The sequence below is a fragment of the Callorhinus ursinus genome, unplaced genomic scaffold (genome assembly GCF_003265705.2).
Source record: "Callorhinus ursinus isolate GAN/ISIS: 27379988/994484 unplaced genomic scaffold, GSC_fseal_2.0 scaffold12, whole genome shotgun sequence".
Lineage (NCBI taxonomy): Eukaryota > Metazoa > Chordata > Mammalia > Carnivora > Otariidae > Callorhinus > Callorhinus ursinus.
The window spans coordinates 39527305-39545471 of NW_027397074.1; the positions used below are offsets into that span (position 1 = coordinate 39527305).

The 18167-nt window shown below is 40.4% G+C and overlaps 2 protein-coding genes across 5 annotated transcripts in view; one reads left to right on the forward strand and one right to left on the reverse strand.

Moving 5' to 3' along the window:
- The first annotated feature begins 2223 nt into the window (after positions 1-2223).
- MALSU1 (mitochondrial assembly of ribosomal large subunit 1) lies at positions 2224-11385 on the forward strand. The gene is made up of 4 exons (XM_025873016.2): positions 2224-2506; positions 3911-4089; positions 9461-9542; positions 10844-11385. The coding sequence occupies exons 1-4, from the start codon at positions 2260-2262 to the stop codon at positions 11020-11022; spliced, it is 687 nt and encodes a 228-aa protein (XP_025728801.1). The 5' UTR covers positions 2224-2259; the 3' UTR covers positions 11023-11385.
- Positions 11386-11554: 169 nt separating this feature from the next.
- IGF2BP3 (insulin like growth factor 2 mRNA binding protein 3) overlaps positions 11555-18167 on the reverse strand; it is a 152762-nt gene continuing 146149 nt past the window's right edge. For 3 of the 4 annotated variants that reach the window (XM_073898969.1, XM_025873014.2, XM_025873013.2), the window contains 4 exons: positions 17954-18028; positions 15128-15259; positions 14297-14410; positions 11555-14026 (listed from right to left, as the gene is read on the reverse strand). In XM_073898969.1, coding sequence (XP_073755070.1) covers positions 13928-14026; positions 14297-14410; positions 15128-15259; positions 17954-18028 — 420 coding nt within the window. In that variant the 3' untranslated portion in view covers positions 11555-13927. Of the gene's footprint in view, positions 14027-14296; positions 14411-15074; positions 15260-17953; positions 18029-18167 lie in introns of those variants that run through there. The other variant, XM_025873015.2, reaches the window with a different exon arrangement.

The window sequence follows — 18167 nt, forward strand, 5'->3', positions numbered from 1 at the left end:
TGTTTGGAAAACAGCAAAAAGCAGACGGTGCTAAAATAATTTTAGTAGAATGCATAGCAGCATGAAGGGAGGAAAAAGTAGAGATGGATTGGTGACAGAGCTGATGGGGGCTCAGACTGAGGAGGTGGGAATGAAGACAAGAAGTTGAATTTTTTTTTTAAGATTTTATTTATTTTTTGACAGAGACAGGGAGAGAGGGAACACAAGTGGGGGGAAGTGGGAGAGGGAGAAGCAGGCTTCCCGCTGAGCAGGGAGCCTGATGTGGGGCTTGATCCCAGGATCCTGGGACCATGACCTGAGCCCAAGTCAGACGCTTAACAACTGAGCCTCCCAGGTGCCCCAAGAAGCTGAATTTTTAAAAAATCCTTTGGAGGTAGCATAAGCAGGATCTGACAATGGATTAGTTATTGCCAGGAGGTCCTGGAGTGAATGCAACCCAGAGTTTAGGATATGAGGATGATGATCCATTAAATGAGATGGCAAATACAGATGGTAAATCAGGTTTGGGATGTTCAGAGAAAAGGGTAGTAACATGGAGCTGATGGCAAAAGCTAGGAGAAACACCAAACCCAAGCGTATGTTCTGGGAAATGGAAGTGAAGAGGATAAGACTTAACTTTTATCTGTAATACTGTATTCTTTTTTTTTTTTAAGATTTGATTTATTTATTTGACAGAGAGAGGCACAGCGAGAGAGGGAACACAAGCAGGGGGAGCGGGAGAGGGAGAAGCAGACTCCCCGCTGAGCAGGGAGCCCGATGCGGGGCTCGATCCCAGGACCCTGGGATCATGACTGAGCCAAAGGCAGACGCTTAACGACTGAGCCACCCAGGCGCCCCTGTAATACTGTATTCTTCTTATTTTCAAAACTAACTCGTATTTGGGGTGGTACACACAGGTACTTATATTAGTTTCTGTAGTTTATAATTTCCCCAAAATTAGTGCTTGGAGTTTTTTTCTGTAAGAGAAATTAAATAATGTATCAAGAATTTGGAGTACCTACTGTGTGCTTGGTACTGTTCCAGACATTTGGGATATTTGCCCCCTTCTCCTGGTTTCTTGCTTTCAGAAATTACCAAGCTTGGATTTCAGAAATTGCTTCTAGTTTTGGCTTGGCCAGAGGCAAGTCACTTTTCTTCCCTGGGTCTCTTTCAGCTCTCAAATCCTATGGTTTAATAGTGTAACTGGACCTCAGCATTCTTTGTTCTCACAGAGGTGGGCCCCACAATGCAGGCTCTTGGCCTAAACAACACCATACAGAGAGTGTACACGAAGAAAGTTTCCCAAATGGTCCTTTACACCTCCCGCCCCACCCCACCTCAGAATAACAGATTTTCTTCATGGGATTTCAAATTTGCAAGGGAATCTTGATAATTTTCTTGGTAATAGGCAATGAGTAGGAAATTTTATGTCCTAATTCCAGCAATTATTGCAGGATTTATAAGCATAATGGCCAAGAAAGAACTCTTGGGGCATTTTACAGTGCAACTTACTAAGCTTATTTAAGTAGCACGGGTACAGGAGTCGGGGGTAGAAAGAGCGGCCCTTTTGCTGTATGAAGCTGGTCCTTAAACGCGTAATGCTCAAGGGGTAAGGGAGGGAGGGGACGTGCGGGGAGTATTCGATCCTACGTATCTTCTTCGAACTTCTTCTACTCATAAAACTAATTTCACAAGATTTCTTCGGTGCTTATCATTCAGCTAGATATTAACTATTGGTGAGAAGTATAGGCAGTGATGAGACCCTTTAAGAATGAAGCAGCCAGTACTATTTGATCCTTATCAGAACTGTGCAGGCTGTAAGTCAGCCTTTTGGGCTAAAGGTGAACATTTTTTGCTTCTATCCCTCATCGTAATCAACAGCAGCAACTTCCATACATTCAGGACCAGCTCTTTTAGGTTCTGTGGAGACCAGTTCAAAACAAACCAAACTGCTTTCGTGCAGTTTACATTCCAGTGGAGGAAGACATTTAGAGAAGAGAGTGAACACCTTAGCGCACTGCACCACGACGTAGGGCAAAGCAAGGGGTGGGCAGTCAAATACTACCCCACCGCCTCCTACAGAACCTAAACCCAAATCAGCCCTTCCGGGTCACCGCCCGGCCCTCAGGCCTTCAGACTCCGCCCACCTCCGGGCTCTGGCCCCGCCCACGCCCCTTACGTCAATTTTCTAGGCCTTGGCGCATTGGCCTGGCCAATGGAAAGCCGACCTGCTCGGGTTCCATTAAGGCCCGCCCCGTGAGTCGTCGCTCGCCGAAGCCGATGGGCTCCGGAGGCTGTGTGGCGTGGCGGCTCGCGTCGCTGCTGTGGCGTGGGGCCCTATTCCCGGGAGCGGGGCCCTCGGTGGGCCCCGGGCCGCGGCTTGGGCTGCTGGCTGCGGGGCGGCTTAAGGCGGGACCGGCGCTGGGTCTGGCCTGCCTGACACCGGACCGCGCGCGCGGTCTGCATGGCGGACCGGGCCTGGAGGAGAGGGCAGCCGGCCAGGGGCGCCCGGATTCAGGCACAGCAGGTACGGGCCTGGAAGAGGGCGGCGGCGGCGGCGGCGGCGGCCGCCCCTCTGGGCAGCCGGGAGCCGGGTCTCAGTCGAGGAGCCTCTGAGTTCCCCTATGAATGCATTTTCTCTTGGAGTCAACAAAGCTCCTACAGCTCAGGAGCTGGAAGGGACTTCAAAGATGTTGGCCCCAACTTAAACTGACGTCTCCAAAACCCCAGACGTCCGAATGGCCGCACCGGACCCTTGGCATCACAGCCTCACTGTCCTCAGCTCCCTTCATACTCTTCCTAGCGTCCCGAGAAGTGGACTTGGCAAAAGTGTGAGGGTGTGAGGATTTTGAGGAAGAGCTAGGGCTGGAGTCCAAGAGGTGCATAATAAGCGCTAGTGGGAGACGGGGTCAATTGAAGGTCCTCTAATTATTGCAAGTTTTTAGAAATTTGAGAGATTGTAAACAGATGTCATCTGTGAAAGGTTGGGGTGTGAGAGGGAGAGGTCTTAGTGGACTTAGCCAACGGGTTCTTGGGAATCAGTTTTAGAACGTAGGAGAGCTACAATTTACAGGTTCTAATACTCCAAGGTAAAGAACAGAATATGCAAATCTCTACAGAAAAAAAGAAAGTTAAGTTTTCACAGATAACAGTTGCTACATAACCCAAATGGCTTTATAAGAAAACCTTGAGGATTCAAAATGAAAATCTCTGTTAAAGTTTAACTCTCACTGTTAAAGTTTTAGCTCTCCCCAAGGTTGGCTTGGGGCCTGCTCATTTATTCTGCTAGGCCTAATCGTCTTCATCTCTCAAGTGTTAAGATTGTGGACCAGACACTACCTAAGAGCCTTTTCAGGTCAACTACAACTACAGTTGTAGTTCTGTGTATGTTCGAGATGTGTCACTCATTTCCTCAGGTATTAGTAAACAGAAAGCCATTTGTTGTGGATGTATGGTTTTACTTGCATGTGGTAATAGCAAAGGATGTATGGTGGCTCTGTGTAACCTGAACATTCACTCTTCCCCTAAAAGTTGAGTGATGCTGTATGAAACCACTGCCCAGGTTTAGCTTCCAGGAGGTCTGGACGCTGCTGTCTTTCAAAACATTTTAGATTCTAAACACCCTCATGGAGGAGCAGTTTCTTTTTTTTTTAAAGATTTTATTTATTTATTTGAGAGAGCGAGAATGAGAGAGAGCACATGAGAGGGGGGAGGGTCAGAGGGAGAAGCAGACTCCCTGCTGAGCAGGGAGCCCGATGTGGGACTCGATCCCGGGACTCCAGGATCATGACCTGAGCCGAAGGCAGTCGCTTAACCAACTGAGCCACCCAGGCGCCCTGGAGGAGCAGTTTCATTGTTAGCTGCTGCATCTGGATGTATACAGAATCTTCTGCTTGGCCACCTGACACAAGTGAATCTTTGTGCATTTCAGATCATACTGGTCCCAAGTTTGACATCGATATGCTGGTTTCACTTCTGAGGCAAGAAAATGCAAGAGACATTTGTGTGATCAAGGTTCCTCCAGAACTGAAATATACAGATTACTTTGTGATTGGTAGCGGAACTTCCACCCGACACTTGCATGCGATGGCCTACTACATTGTGAAAATGGTAGGATGCTTTCTCTTCTCTTTGGAATCATTAATAGACGAGTGTCAGTGCATCATGCTGAGGAGCAGCACTTAAAAAGTGCATGATGTAAGAAGCCCAGATTCTCAGTATTTGCATGTGTTTGATGTTCATTGATAGTGAAAGTTATGGGGACAAATGAGTCAGGATATTTCTAATTCTTGTCTCTTGTGGTCATTGAGTGAATGAATGAATAAATGAATGAATAAAAAATATAAATAAAAATATAAAAATAAATAATTTGAGGCAGGCTAGAAGACAGTATAACCCAAAGGAATTTCTAGAGCAGCACTGTTCATTGTGGTAGCCACTAGCCACATGTGACTAATTATAAAATAAAAATTCAGTTCTACAGTTGTACTAGCCATATTTCAGGTACTGAGTGGCCACATGTGGCTAATGGCTACCATATTGTACAGCACAACTATAAAACGTTTCCATAATTGCAGAAAGTTCTGTTGGACCGTGTTGGCCTGTAGTTTAATTCAAATGTTTGAATGTGTCCAGTGTTTCCAAGCACTGTGCTGGGTATTGGAAGGATGGAAAAGATCTAGTCCTCACCCTCCGAATTCATAGGTCCAGTTGAGGAAAGGGAAGGCAGTTCATTTTCTAATTAGACTGAATAGGAATCAGAGTGAGGAATATACTTGGAGGCCTTTAGCTGATTCTGATAACACTCTAAAGGGGAGCATGACCTCTCTCAGCTAGTAGAAAATGGGTCAGACAGTTAAGACCAAAACAAAGTTAGGTTTGCCTAGAGAAGGGTGGTAAAATAAGAAGGGGACTGAAAACAGAACCCTGGTGCAATATGGCAAAGCAAAGGAAGATTCCAAAAAGTAGTTGGAGAGACAGAAAGAGAACCAAGAGGGCATAGAGTTATAAGTTATAAGGCGGGGTCGCAGGATCTCTGTTAGATGTTCTAGTGGGACAGAGTAAGATGAAGACTTAGACGTGACCATTGCACTTGGAGATATAAAAGGAATGGGAGGTTTTCCATTTTAACCATTTAACCATTTTTAAAAGTGTGCAGTTAAGTGGCATTAGTTACATTCACATCATTGTGCAGTTGTTTACCACCATCCATCTCCAGAATGTTTTTCGTCTTGCAAAACTGAAATTCTGTACACATTGAACAGTAATTTTCCATTCTCCTTCTCTATCCTGGCAACCACCATTCTGCTTTCTGTCTCTCTGAATTCAACTACTCTAAGTACCTCATGTGAGTAGAATCATACCCTATTTATCATTTATGACTGGCTTATTTCACTTAGCATAATGTTTTCAGAGTTCATCCATGTTGTGGCTTGTGTTGGAATTTCATCTTTTGAAGGCTGAGCATTTTATTGTATGTATAGATCACATTGTATCAATTCATCCATTGATTTTCATTTGGGTTGCTTCCACCTTTTGGAGATTGTGAATATTGCTGCTATAAATGTGAGTGTAGAAATGTCTATTCATGTCCCTGCTTTTAATTTTAGGATTGGAATTGCTGGATCGTGATAATTCTGCTTTTAATTTTTTGAGGAACCACCATGCTCTTTTCCTTAGTGGCCACACCACTTTACATTCCCACCAGCAGTTCACAAGCGTTCCAGTTTCTCTGTATCTTTGCCAACACTTCTTATTTTCTGGGTTTTTGATCACAGTAATCCTAATGGGTGGAAGTGGCATCTCATTGTGGTTTTGATTTGCACTTCCCTGATTAGTGATGTTGAGCATCCTCTTACATGTTACTGGCCGTTTGTATGTCTTTGGGAAAAAGCCTAATGAAGTCTTTTGTCTGTGTTTTAATCAGGTGGTTTTTTTTTTTGTTGTGAAGTTGTAGGAGTTCCGTATATATTCTGGATATTAATCCCAAAACAAGTATGTGATTTACAAATATTTTCTTTCATTCTTTAGGTTGTCTATTGGTAGTGTCCTTGGATGCACAAAAGCTTTTAATTATGATAAAGTCCAGTTTATCTGTGTTGTTCCTGTGCCTTTGGTGTCATATCCAAGCAGTCATTGCCAAATGCAAGTGTCATGTCTCAGGAAGCCTTTCCACTGTGTTTTCTGCTAAAAATTTTAGGTGATATGTTTAGGTCTTTGATTGGTTTTAAGTTAGTTCTTGTACATGGTGTAAAGTACGGGTCCAATTTTGTTGTGTTGCACGGAGATGTGTAGTTTTCCCTGCTCCCTTTGTTGAAAAGGCCGCCCTTTTCCCATTGAATGAACTTGGCACCCCTGTTGAAAATCATTTGATTGTATGGGCTTTCTTTTATTCCATTGGTGTCCCTTGCTCACTGGTTTTGTTTTTAAGATTTTATTTATTTATTAGAGCACAAGCAGAGGGGGGGTGGGGCAGAGGGAGAAGCAGGCTCCTCACTGAGCGGGGAGCCTGAGGTGGGGCTTGATCCCAGGACCCCTGGATCATTATTTGAGCCTAAAGCAGATGCTTAACCGACTGAGCCACCCAGGTGCCCCACCCTTTTTTAAAAGATTTTTATTTGAGAGAGTACACAGGTGGGTGGGTGGGCGAGGGAATCTCAAGCCAACTCTGCACTGAGTGTGTGGCCTGTCACGTGGCACAGTCTCGCGACTCTGAGATGAGATGACCTGCGCTGAAACCAAGAGTTGGATACTTAACTGACTGAGCCACCCAGGTGTCCTGCTTGCTCACTGTTTTGATTATGAAAGCTCTGTAGTTAGTTTTGAAATCAGTAAGTTGAGAGCTCCAACTGTGTTCTAACTTTTCAAGGTTGTTTTTGGCTATTTGGGGTCCTTTTAGATTACATATAAAAGGATGGAATTTTCTACTTTTGCTAAAAAAGTCTTTGGGATTTTGGTAGGGATTGCATTGAATTAGCTTTGGGTAGTACTGACATTTTACCAACGTTAGGTTTTCCAGTCCATGAATACAGAGTGTCTGTTTGTTGATGTTGTCTTTAATTTCTTTAGCAACATCTTGTAGTTTTCAGTGTACAAGTCTTTTTGTCTCCATGGTTAAATTTATTGGTAAGTATTTTATTCTTTATGATTCCATTGTAAATGAAATTGTTAATTTCCTTTTCAGGTTGTTGATTAGGTAGTGTATAGAAACACAGCTGATTGGGCATGTTAATTTTGTATCAACTTTGCTGAATTCATTTATTTTAACATGTGATTTTGTGGAATCTTTGGGGTTTTATACATATAAGTCATGTTGTCTGTAAACCATGATAATTTTATTTCCTTTCCAATTTGGTTACCTTTTTTTTCCCCCGTCCCTTGCTCTAATTTCTCTGGCCAGAACTTCCAGCACCGTGTTGAATAGAAGTGGCAAAAGTGGGCATTCTTGGCTTGTTCCTGACCTTAGAGGAAAAACTTTCAATCTTTCACCATTGAGTAGGATAATAGCTGTAGGCTTTTCATGTATGACCTTTATTATCTTGAGTTTTATCTTTTTATCTTTTAGTTTGTTGAGTAATTTTTATCATGAAAGGGTGTTGAATTTTGTAAAATACTTTTCTGCATAAATCTGAGATGATCCTGTGGCTTTTTTCATTTTGTTGATGTGGTTTATTATATTGATTGATTTTCATGTGGAACCATCCTTCCTTTCCAGGAATAAATCCCACTCAGTCATGATATATAATCCTCTTAATATGCTGTTGAATTGGGCTTGCTAGTAATTTATTGAGGATTTTTGCATCAGTGTTCCTCAAGGATAATGGTCTGTAGTTTTCTTTTTTCTTTTTTGTGGTGTCTTTTGGCCTTGGTTTCAGGATAATGGTGGTTTCATAGAATGAGTTATGAAGTGTTGCCGTTTCAATTTTTTGGAAGAGTTTGGGAAGAATTTGTGTTAGCTTTTGTTTAAATGGTAGAATTCACCAGTGAAACCATCTGGTCAGGGCTTTTCTTTGTTGGGAGATTGTTTTTTTCTTTTTTTTCTTCTTTCTTTCTTTTTTAATTGAGATATAATAGTGTTTGGAGGTTTTCAATTTCATCCCAATTCAATCTTGGTAAGTTGTGTGTTTGTAGGAATTTGTCCATTTTGTCTAAATTACCCAGTTAGCTGATGTGTGGTTGTTCATAGCACTCATAATGCTTTTAAGAAGTCATGTCCCCTTGCTTATTTCTGATTTTATTCAGGTCTTCCGTTTTCTCTTAGTCAGCCTAGCTAAAGATTTGTCAGTTTTGTTTATCTTTTTCAAGGCCCAAATCTTGGTTTCATGGGTTTTTATCAGTTTTGGTTTTCTGTAATCTTTTGTTTCCTTCCTTCTGCGAGCTTTAATTTGTTCTTCATTTCCTAGTTCTCTAAGGTGTAAATTTAGGTGATTGATTTGGGAACTTTTTTTTTTCATGGAAGCTTTTATAACTATAAATTTCCCTCTTAACACTACTTGCTCTGTATCCCATTAAGTTTTGGTATGTTGTAATAATCATTTGTCTGAAGATATTTTCTGCTTTCCCTTGTGATATCTTCGACTCATTGTTTTTATGACTTTTTGGTTTTCCTTCTGATTTCTAGTTTCATTTCATTGTGATCAGAAAATAAACTTTGCAATTTCAGTCTTTTTAAATTTATTGAGAGTTATTTTACAGCCTACATATGATCTTTCCTAGAGAATGTTACATGTGCACTTTAGGAAAATGTGTATTCTGCTTTTGGGTGGAATGTTCTATTAATGTCTGGTAGCTCCATTTAGCCTGTAGTGTTGTTCAAATCATCTATTTCCTTATTGATCTTGTCTGGGTTTTTTTTAATCCATTATTGAAAATGAAGTATTAAGTCTTCTATATTGTTGTGTTGTCATCTGTTTCTCCCTTCAGTTCTGTCAGTGTTTGTTTCCATATGTTTAGGAGTCCTGATTTTTGGTGCATATGTTTGTAATCATTATATCATTTGGGGTATTTGACCCTGTTATCACTGTATTAGTATCCTTGTCTCTTGTAATAGTTTTTGACTTAAAGTCTATTTGTCTGATATTAGTATATCTGTTGTTTTGGACCATTCCTAAGACCCGCTGGGAATAGAGACATGGGATAATAAAATCCCATGAACATTGTCCTGAAGGTTGTTGATGTAGATGAGGACCAGATGTTAGAGTGAGCTTGGTCCTCTCTCCTCAGAGACACCTTGGTGGATATGAGTAGGATGGCCCTTTCAGAAGGGTTTGGGCAGGAGGATTCAGTAGAGAGAGGATAGGAGGTAGGTAGGATTTAGGGGGGGGAAATAGTGTCCTCAACATTTATTATGGGGTGTAGTTAATTTGAGAACTAGCCTGCTCATTCCTCTTAAGATCAAGAAAAATACCCCCACAGACCATCCTCAGTGAGAACAGAGACTTCCTCCATCCCCCCGTCTAATATATAATCTGGCTTTTTTCAGTATAAATACCTGAAATGTAAAAGTGAGCCTCATGTTAAGATTGAAGGGAAGGACACTGATGACTGGCTCTGCATGGACTTTGGTAAGTTATTTTGACATATTTTACAGATATTTGTTTTGTCCTAATCTGGAACTATTTTCAGTTGCAAAAGGATTTGAGATTCAGATTGCTTTTTTTCATGTGAAATTTTTATTATTTGTTTACAGTAAGTTTTAATTATAACCCAAGAGGTCTTACTAGCATGTGAAATCCTCACCTAATGTGATACGTATATAACTAGCCATCCAGGTCAGAAAGATGGTGGAGAGCAGAGTGGATAACATGGTAGAGATGGGAGAGGTCCCACAGTGGTGGTAGAAGGCTTGGGGTGTACATAACATTGGCCCAGAATGACTCTGATGAGTTGAAGGTTAAAGGGCATTCCAGGTAACGAGAAGGATAAGAGCAGAGGACTGGAATTTTGAAAAGACCTAATAAATTTGGGTATTAATATATACATAGTTTCAGAGTATCTCCCCCACAAGATACTTACTAAAAAGGGAAAAACAGTAATTGTTAAGAACTGTGAAGGGTCTGAGATTTTATAACAAGTTAGCTGCCCAGTTTCATGGGTATTGGTCAGAGACTCCAAGCTATTCCTGGGTTAGAGATGGCCAGTTTTATTACTCATCACAGTAACAGTAGCAGCATTTTTTTTCCCACCCGCTTCCCTGAGCCCCCATTTCTAATAGATAGAGAAATACAGGGCCAGATGACATCTGCAGACAAAGTTCTAAGAGAGGAACCCTGTTTCTAATGGGCAGGAAAGAGACCCACATTTGCTGTGGTGGAAGACACTTTTCCTGCTAAGGCTGAGGACCACGTGATTCAGGTGGGAGTGGGGAGATACAGCCTGTGCATTGTAGGATGTTTAGTAGTCTCCCTTCTCTTCTCCAGCCCCATTTGTGAAAATCAAAAATGTCCTGAGAACCACTGCTATAAGTAAACCTGTCCTTTGCTCTGGAGGGAGATGGCCTCTGAGACTGTTCACTACACGGTCATCCTTGAAAAGATAGTCTAGAACAAAAGGCAATCCATGCTTTGCTCATAGGATATGCAGAAATGTGATACCCATGGAGAGTGAAGTTAACATCACCAGGAATGTTACATCTTGCTCCACGTACCTCCTGTATGATGCACTTAGAAAAGCAGAACGTCATTTCTATGGTATTTTTGTAGGCACGGTATCCATAATTTGCATTTCTAGTAAATCCCCAGGTAATCCTAATCTGGGGTCCATACTTTGACAACCACTGTTCTATCACAGAGGCTTGAAAAGCACAAAAATAAAAGCTAATGAACTGCTTCTTTATTTTTAATTCTTATCTGTCCTTGATTGATAGGCAGCATGGTGATTCACTTGATGCTTCCAGAAACCAGAGAAACCTATGAATTAGAGAAATTATGGACCCTGCGTTCTTATGATGACCAGTTAGCACAGATAGCACCTGAGACTTTACCTGAAGACTTCATTCTCGGAATAGAAGACACTTCATCCCCGACTCCGGTGGAGTTCAAATGAGAATAAAAGGATATGAATTGTTTCAGTCATTATCAGATTTGGATTGAGTTACTTCTTAAAAATACAGCTCTGAAACTCCACCTGATTGGTCAGGTTGTTGTCAAAACAACCCTTATCTGTGGGCACTCATGCCAAATGAATGTGGAAATTGTAGGTAAGTGAGCTGATTGTCACACCAAGAATCAGTACATTTAAACTAAAATTTTAATATAGTTTTTATTCCTGAGATCCCAGCAGGATTTCCCAGAGTTAACATTGGCCCCTGTACTCTGCCCACAGTTTGATTTTGCCTGAGTGTAAATCTTATTCTGTAGAATGGAATAGTCATTTTTTTTTTTAAATAAAGCAAAAAACACATAACCACCCCATTGGTCTTATTACTTAAAACCTACAGTTCTTACTTTATAGGCACCACTGTAGTATCAAGATCCACAGTAAGTACTATAGAATGAAGATGATAAGGTAAGCACCAATATCTAGTGGTAAATTGAGACTGACATAGTATTAGTAAAAATCTGAGTTTATAGCTTGATTAAATTTGAACATTCACATTTATTCGAAAAACCAGAAATAAAACATTCCATACACCAGGCTGCACCTACTGATGAAAAACTTTATTCTGCATCAAGGTATCTGGAAAACGAAGCTGCATTTGGGGCACATTACAGATGAGGAATGATCCATGTGCGGTGAGTACAAAACTCAATTACAGAATTAGATACTCCATTACCATTGCTTAATTAAAGGTAAAACGATTTGCTAAAGGCTAGAAGTGAAATATGATAGAATTTTAAACCAGCAGAAATAAATGCAGCACCTATCTGTGTGTGTGTGTGTGTGTGTGTGTGTGTGTGTATATATATATAAAAACAAACATGGGAAAAATTAAACACTGAGGAAGAGCTCTGGCCTAAGCACATCTCACCTGAAATCCAACCAGAAAGCCAGTCTATGATTTTATTTTTTGCAATTCATTATATGAAAAAATTATGAATGCTAGGTGAATTGTGTGAAAGGGCACTTTTTGGCTAAAACTACAAAATGAACTGGTTTTCTGAAAACATTTAGGAAAACATTTCAAGTCTTTTTCAAAATGTTTAATTGATAACAGTGATCTTCAGAATTAATTGATAACAGTGATCTTCAGAAAAACGTATCTAGTCTGTAGAAATTCATCTTGAAATACAAAGGAGGCCATATTTTTCAAAGGCTTATTATATATGCCCTTCAGATCAATGTGATAATGATGATCAGAAAAACGTATCTAGTCTGTAGAAATTCATCTTGAAATACAAAGGCGGCCATATTTTTCAAAGGCTTATTATATATGCCCTTCAGATCAGTGTGATAATGATGACTGATCATTCAATGAACAAAAGCAACAATTCTGAGAGCAGTGTGGCCTTGGAGACCACCCACACCCACATAATTGTACATATTGGGCTTTGCCATCAAGTTTAGGAATGGGCACATGAATTCAGTATTCTGTATCAAAGGTCAAATGTGTTCTCATAGTCATTCAAATTATATTCCAGATACTGTTTTCTGGTATCCTCTGCTTTTTGACTTTTCAAACAATTGGTTGCAGAGAATACAGAAATCCTGCTGTATTTTATGTAATATTTTAGGTAGCCTTATATTTTTCTTGATCATTGTTTAAAAATCTTCAAAATAGCTTAGTGAGGCTCATGACAGTGCCTGGCACATGGAGATGTAGCCTTGATACTGCCCTTAAACACTGTCCCACCGTCTGAGTACCCCATTGGTCTTCACAAAGCAGTTCTGTTGGGGTCTGCTCAAAGTGTAGACCAACTGGTCTGAAGTGTGTTGGCAAACTAAGCATCCCGTAGGACAAGCTGAAGCTTGCTTTTTGCCAAAGTCCACAGGGGCTGCATCTCTTCATCCATGCACTTTAGGTAGTGATAGTCTAAAGCACAAAGCATTTTTATGCATTTAATCACGTAGCCAAACAAAAAAAACTGAAGTCTCCTGAAACTCATTTAAACTAGCCGTTCCAAAACCTCCTGCAACCACTTTGCTCTGTTTAGTACCATCAAAAGAGTTCCCTACCATAAACGAAAAATTAAATGGTATTGCTGCTCTCCAAATATAGGCACTGCTCCATATCACTGAACATTTATTGGACTTTCCAACTAGTGGTGTCAAAAGCCTCAAAAAACCTGAAATTAATTTTCCAGCTTTACGGTCACCAGCCAGAAGTAAAACTTTTCTGTTATTTTCCTGTTAGCTAATTAAAGTTTTTTAAAAAACTGTTGGACTTTTATCTTTATAAAGTATATAAAATTTTTCAAAACAAAAACAAAAACAATTTGCTTTCATTGCATTACTGAATACCTGAGGTAGTTGAGTAAAAATGCACGTTTAATACCCCTGCCAACACCATTCAGCACTTCCCTTAGGTTATTCATGTTAGTGTTAGATAAAAATAAAACTGAGAACAGTTTTTCTATGCTAATAGCTTAAGTTCCTGTAATCATTCTATTCTGATCCAATTTTAACAATTGGATTTGGGAGCAATCTATATTTTATGAATTTAAGTGACTGCATCATTAAGCCGATTTCTGGCATTAGGGGGGTATATTAAGAAAAATTAGAATATTTGTTACACCGAGAATACAACAAAAGGGAAGTGCAGAGCTCCTCTCTTTCCCTCCCTCCCCCCACTTATTTTTTTTAAAGCTGGGTGTCATACATTTCAGAGAGCATAAAGTATACATTCTCACAGAGACAGGAGTTCAAAAGTTGCCTGGTCCTCAGAAACAACTGGCTAGGTAAAAACTTGTGCATGTAATTCTGGATATTAGGGGTTCAGCGCCCATCTGTTGGTTAAGCAATCTGTCTTTGGTTTGGCGTCTGCCTCTGTGGTGGGCTGTTTCCTGAGCCTTTACTTCCGTCTTGACTGAGGTGGTCCACTTTGCAGAGCTTTCTGCTGTTGGTGCTGTTTTACCTGAGTCAAAATTTCCTGAATTTTTCTCTGGGCAACCTGCAAAAGGAGAGGGATTTGAAATTTCTACCTAATCAAAGGTTACTAAAAGTGATTTTACTCTTCCATTTCACCAACTTCAGATTTGAAGGTTAAAGATACATACTAGTTTAGTTTCCTAGTAGTCTGAAATTACCTGCTAAAAAGGGATTAAGCGTGTTAAGCACCAAACAATGCTGAAGATTTATATGGGGTGGGGGCACACCCACAGGAGAATTGCTTCCATTGGGGAAAGAAGCAAAAGAGCTTACCACATTAGAGCCCACTTGCCTGGCAAGCATAGAAGTGACCAGTTATTTTCACAACCACTTGGTCATTCTCATCAGGTGTCTGGTCACGAGGGACAACTACTTCTGCACTTGACAAATTCTGGAGCTCATTCACCTGAACAAGATAAACACATCATGTTAAATTGAGGTTTTAAAAAAAATTACCATTTGCTGAGCACTTACTATGGGCCAAACACTAAACTGTGGCTTTACAAATTGCATCTAATCCACTGATAATTCTATCAGGTTATCAGCACTGTGCCCATTTCAAGATGATAGTAAACTAGTAAACTATCTAGTAATCTAGATAGTAAACTAAGACTTAGCCAAAAAAATTGATTTGACCCATTACACAAGTGAATGGCAGAACCAGACTGAATCCCTGAAAGTCTGATTCCAAAGTGGATGCACTCAATTACTTCAAAATTATAAACAGCTTTGAAAACACCTTAGAAGTTATATGTGCTAAAGAGAAGCTGGCAACCATTTGCTTTTTTGTTACAGAGGTAGGTTATAAAGGTAGATGACATTTTTAAAAGTTTTCTTTCCATCAAGTGTGCAAAAATCAAAAGCTGAAGTTACGTCAACCAGAAATGCTAAGTGCCCCTTGTACATGAGAGTCCTCCCACACAAAGTGGGCTGAAAGCAAGGCATTACTTCAACTAGTGGCTGACACCAACACTCAGGAAGAACAAAAGGCAGTCTTCTCCAAACCTTGGCCCAGATGATCCTGCTTTTATAAGTTAGCCCAAATTCAGGGACTTGGAACTCCTAAGTACCTTTCAACGCTTTCCCTTTCATACCACTGCACAGGTTTTGCTGATGTACTTGCCGTTTTGCCTCCTTTTCCAATAACTCTGCCAGCAGCAAAGGACGGCACTCTGATATGAGCTTCAAGTTTCACCTCTTCTTTAGGACTAACAAAGTTTTCTTCTTTAATTTTTCCATAAATTCTTCCCTGAGCCTACAGATGAGAACATATCCTATCAGTGTCATTCATGAAGGGAAAGAAGGTCCATTAACGTCAGAGATGGCCCAAATCCACTGGAATGGCTCTTGGTAGGGACACCTGCAGGTGATAGACTGTTGCAGATGGCCTAAGAGGCAAAGTTAGGAAGGTTCACAGTAACAACCAGGCATCACAGAGGTGGCAACTGAATGACTGACTGAAGAATACGATTTATTCTTTGAACAAAAAGAATTAAAGCCAATTAGTACTCAGCCTAACTAAAAATAAATCATTTTTGTGGGCAGATGGCCATTTGCCCTCAGATTGTAAAAGGTAAAACCTTTCCTGCTTTCAGTAAGAAAGTAATTGCGTTTTTCTTGAGGATAAGAGATGGGGAAGAACTATAGAGCCAGCTGTGTCAGGGTCACACCTGCTGAAAGGATATTTTCTATTGAAGGGTTTCTTCATCTTAGCCAAGTGGCTTCTACTTTGAATAAAGCGACAAAATCAGGTTAACACACACTTATGATATAGTCAACACATCCTGATACCTACTGCATGCAAAGAGACATTATGCTTAAGAAACGTCTATTATGTACAGCCATTAATTTGCTCTAGTATATACCAAAGGATAAAGAAGTCAGAGTTGGTTTAATCTGACAAGCTACCAGGGTCAATCACAAAAACAAAAGTACCCAACACATTTTACATTTTCACTGGTGCAGAAATGATAAGCTCATTAGAGGGGGTTACAGAAAAACCAAAATCCGTCTTGGTACCCTATATTCCATTCTCATGTCTCAGGTCACAGATCTAGGTATTAACACAAAGGACATGGGAATATACATCCCTCTTCCAAAACAAAAGCTCTCGAATTCATCAGAAAAAATATGGGATAGGAGGTTCACCACTCCTTAGATCTCTAAAATAATTCACTTGTAATTGTCACTGATCACACAAATATTTAAGCATTACAGCTTTTCTTAAATATTCCATTTAAGGGTGCCCAGGTGGCTCAGTTGTTTAAGCGACTGCCTTCGGCTCAGGTCATGATCCTGGAGTCCCGGGATCGAGTCCCGCATTGGGCTCCGTGCTCAGCGGGGAGTCTGCTTCTCCCTCTGACCCTCTTCCCTCTTGTGCTCTCTCTCATTCTCTCTCTCTCTCAAATAAATAAATAAAATCTTAAAAAAAAAATATTCCATTTAAGATGACTACACTATACCACATGGGCATTGAAGGATTCAGGGAAACAAAGCGAGTTTCCCAGCATACAAATATAGGAATTTTAAGATAGTAGTTCCATTTATAAAAAAGAGCTCAGCACGAAGAAGAAACATAGAGTAATTGATGTCTATGTTTATCTTTTAAGATTTCAAACTAAAAGTGACTGATCCTGTAGGTTTGGGATAGGAAACAGTTTGTAACATTTCTGAGTTAGGACTTCAACTGCCTGGACCAGAAGGCTGGTGTGAGAGACTAAATTTCTTCACCTGAGTTAGAGCCCAGCCAACTGCACCCACATCTCAAAGCACCTCCTTTTGTTTCCTGTTCTTTCTGTAAATGAAGTGAAAAAAGCTTTGGATTTTTACTGAAAGAGAGATCTATGAAAGTGATATTTTAAAAGGGGGGGAATTGGGGAGAAGTAGGCACTGTTACTAGCCACATTTTAGAGCTAAGGGAACGTAGGTTCAAGAGTTGTCCTGTTATACAGGTGGTAAGAATAAGACATGGGTTTGGGATAAAGGAGTTAAATTCTAATACAGTAGTTATTTTTACAACACTTGTACTAAGTTTTGCAGGAGAAATCATGTACTTGAAAGTATGTGTTTGAGAATTTGGCAGAGTCAATCTGATTCATCCCGAGTCTGCTGAAAACCACCATCAGCTTATTTATATTGTGCTTCCTATGTGGCAAGGAATATTCTAAGCACTTTATATAGTCTTTATACCTTATAACCTTGTTTCAACCTTGTGGGTGTTCTAATCCTCATTTTACAGCTGAGTAGCCAGAGAGAGGTTAAGTAATTTGCCCAAGGTCACACAGCAGATAAATGATAGAGCTGGGATTTGAACTGGCAGCCTGGATGCCCAGTCTCTGCTCTTCATCAACTCTCATTATACAACGAAGGGCATTCCAGCTGCAAAGGTCCCAAACCCCAATAAATATAAACAGTGGTTCACACCAGGACACATGCCAGAAGAGTTCCTACCATTTCTGCTTCTAAAATTGGAAGGATTAGAGTGATTTGTGGTCAGACTCTGGACAAGGGCTCAGAGTTAATAGAAGGGTAAGAGAAAGGGGGGGGGGGCATTTTAATTCAAGGTTAAGGCCTCTCAAGGACAAGAGGGAAATTTGAGGAACAAGCTTTCCACGGCATAATAACCGGACAGGTTTGTAAATGTCAGTCTTAAAGGTCTCACCTTCACATAGTAAGAAGGCACTGAGTAAATTCTCCTTTGGGAGATAGGTAAACTCAGCAACCATTACAAAACTCTCAAAATTGAAACAAAGTCTTGTTTGTTTTTTGTTTTGAAATGTAACTCTGGGTATATTTCTACTCTGTTCTTAGCCTTATGATTTTCCATTGGGAGATTCTTTACTGAGTTTTATTAAGGGAGAAGCCAGGTTATGGAGTTCCTGAAAAGAAAGCATTAACATTCTTTGAATCCATTCATTTGTTACCTCTGCACACACTCTAGAACACATACCTTGAACTGAGCCTCTGGTGGCCCAGTGATAATCACCATCCTCACTTTAGCATCTGGTGCTTCAGCTGGAGCAATCTGTAATAGACACATCAAGGGGGGATGACACGTTCAGGTGCCACTGATAGAAACGTTACATACACCAGCCTGACATTTGTGCACGACTTACTGAAATGTAAAATGAAAGCCTTCTGGAAGAAAGCTACAGAGCAGCAGT

Excerpts from the sequence above, each read along its gene's own strand:
- MALSU1 (XM_025873016.2), top strand. The coding sequence starts at position 2,260 with ATGGGCTCCGGAGGCTGTGTGGCGTGGCGGCTCGCGTCGCTGCTGTGG. Across the intron at positions 2,507-3,910 it reads CCCGGATTCAGGCACAGCAG|ATCATACTGGTCCCAAGTTT; the intron begins GTACGGGCCTGG and ends TGTGCATTTCAG. Across the intron at positions 9,543-10,843 it reads CTGGCTCTGCATGGACTTTG|GCAGCATGGTGATTCACTTG; the intron begins GTAAGTTATTTT and ends CTTGATTGATAG.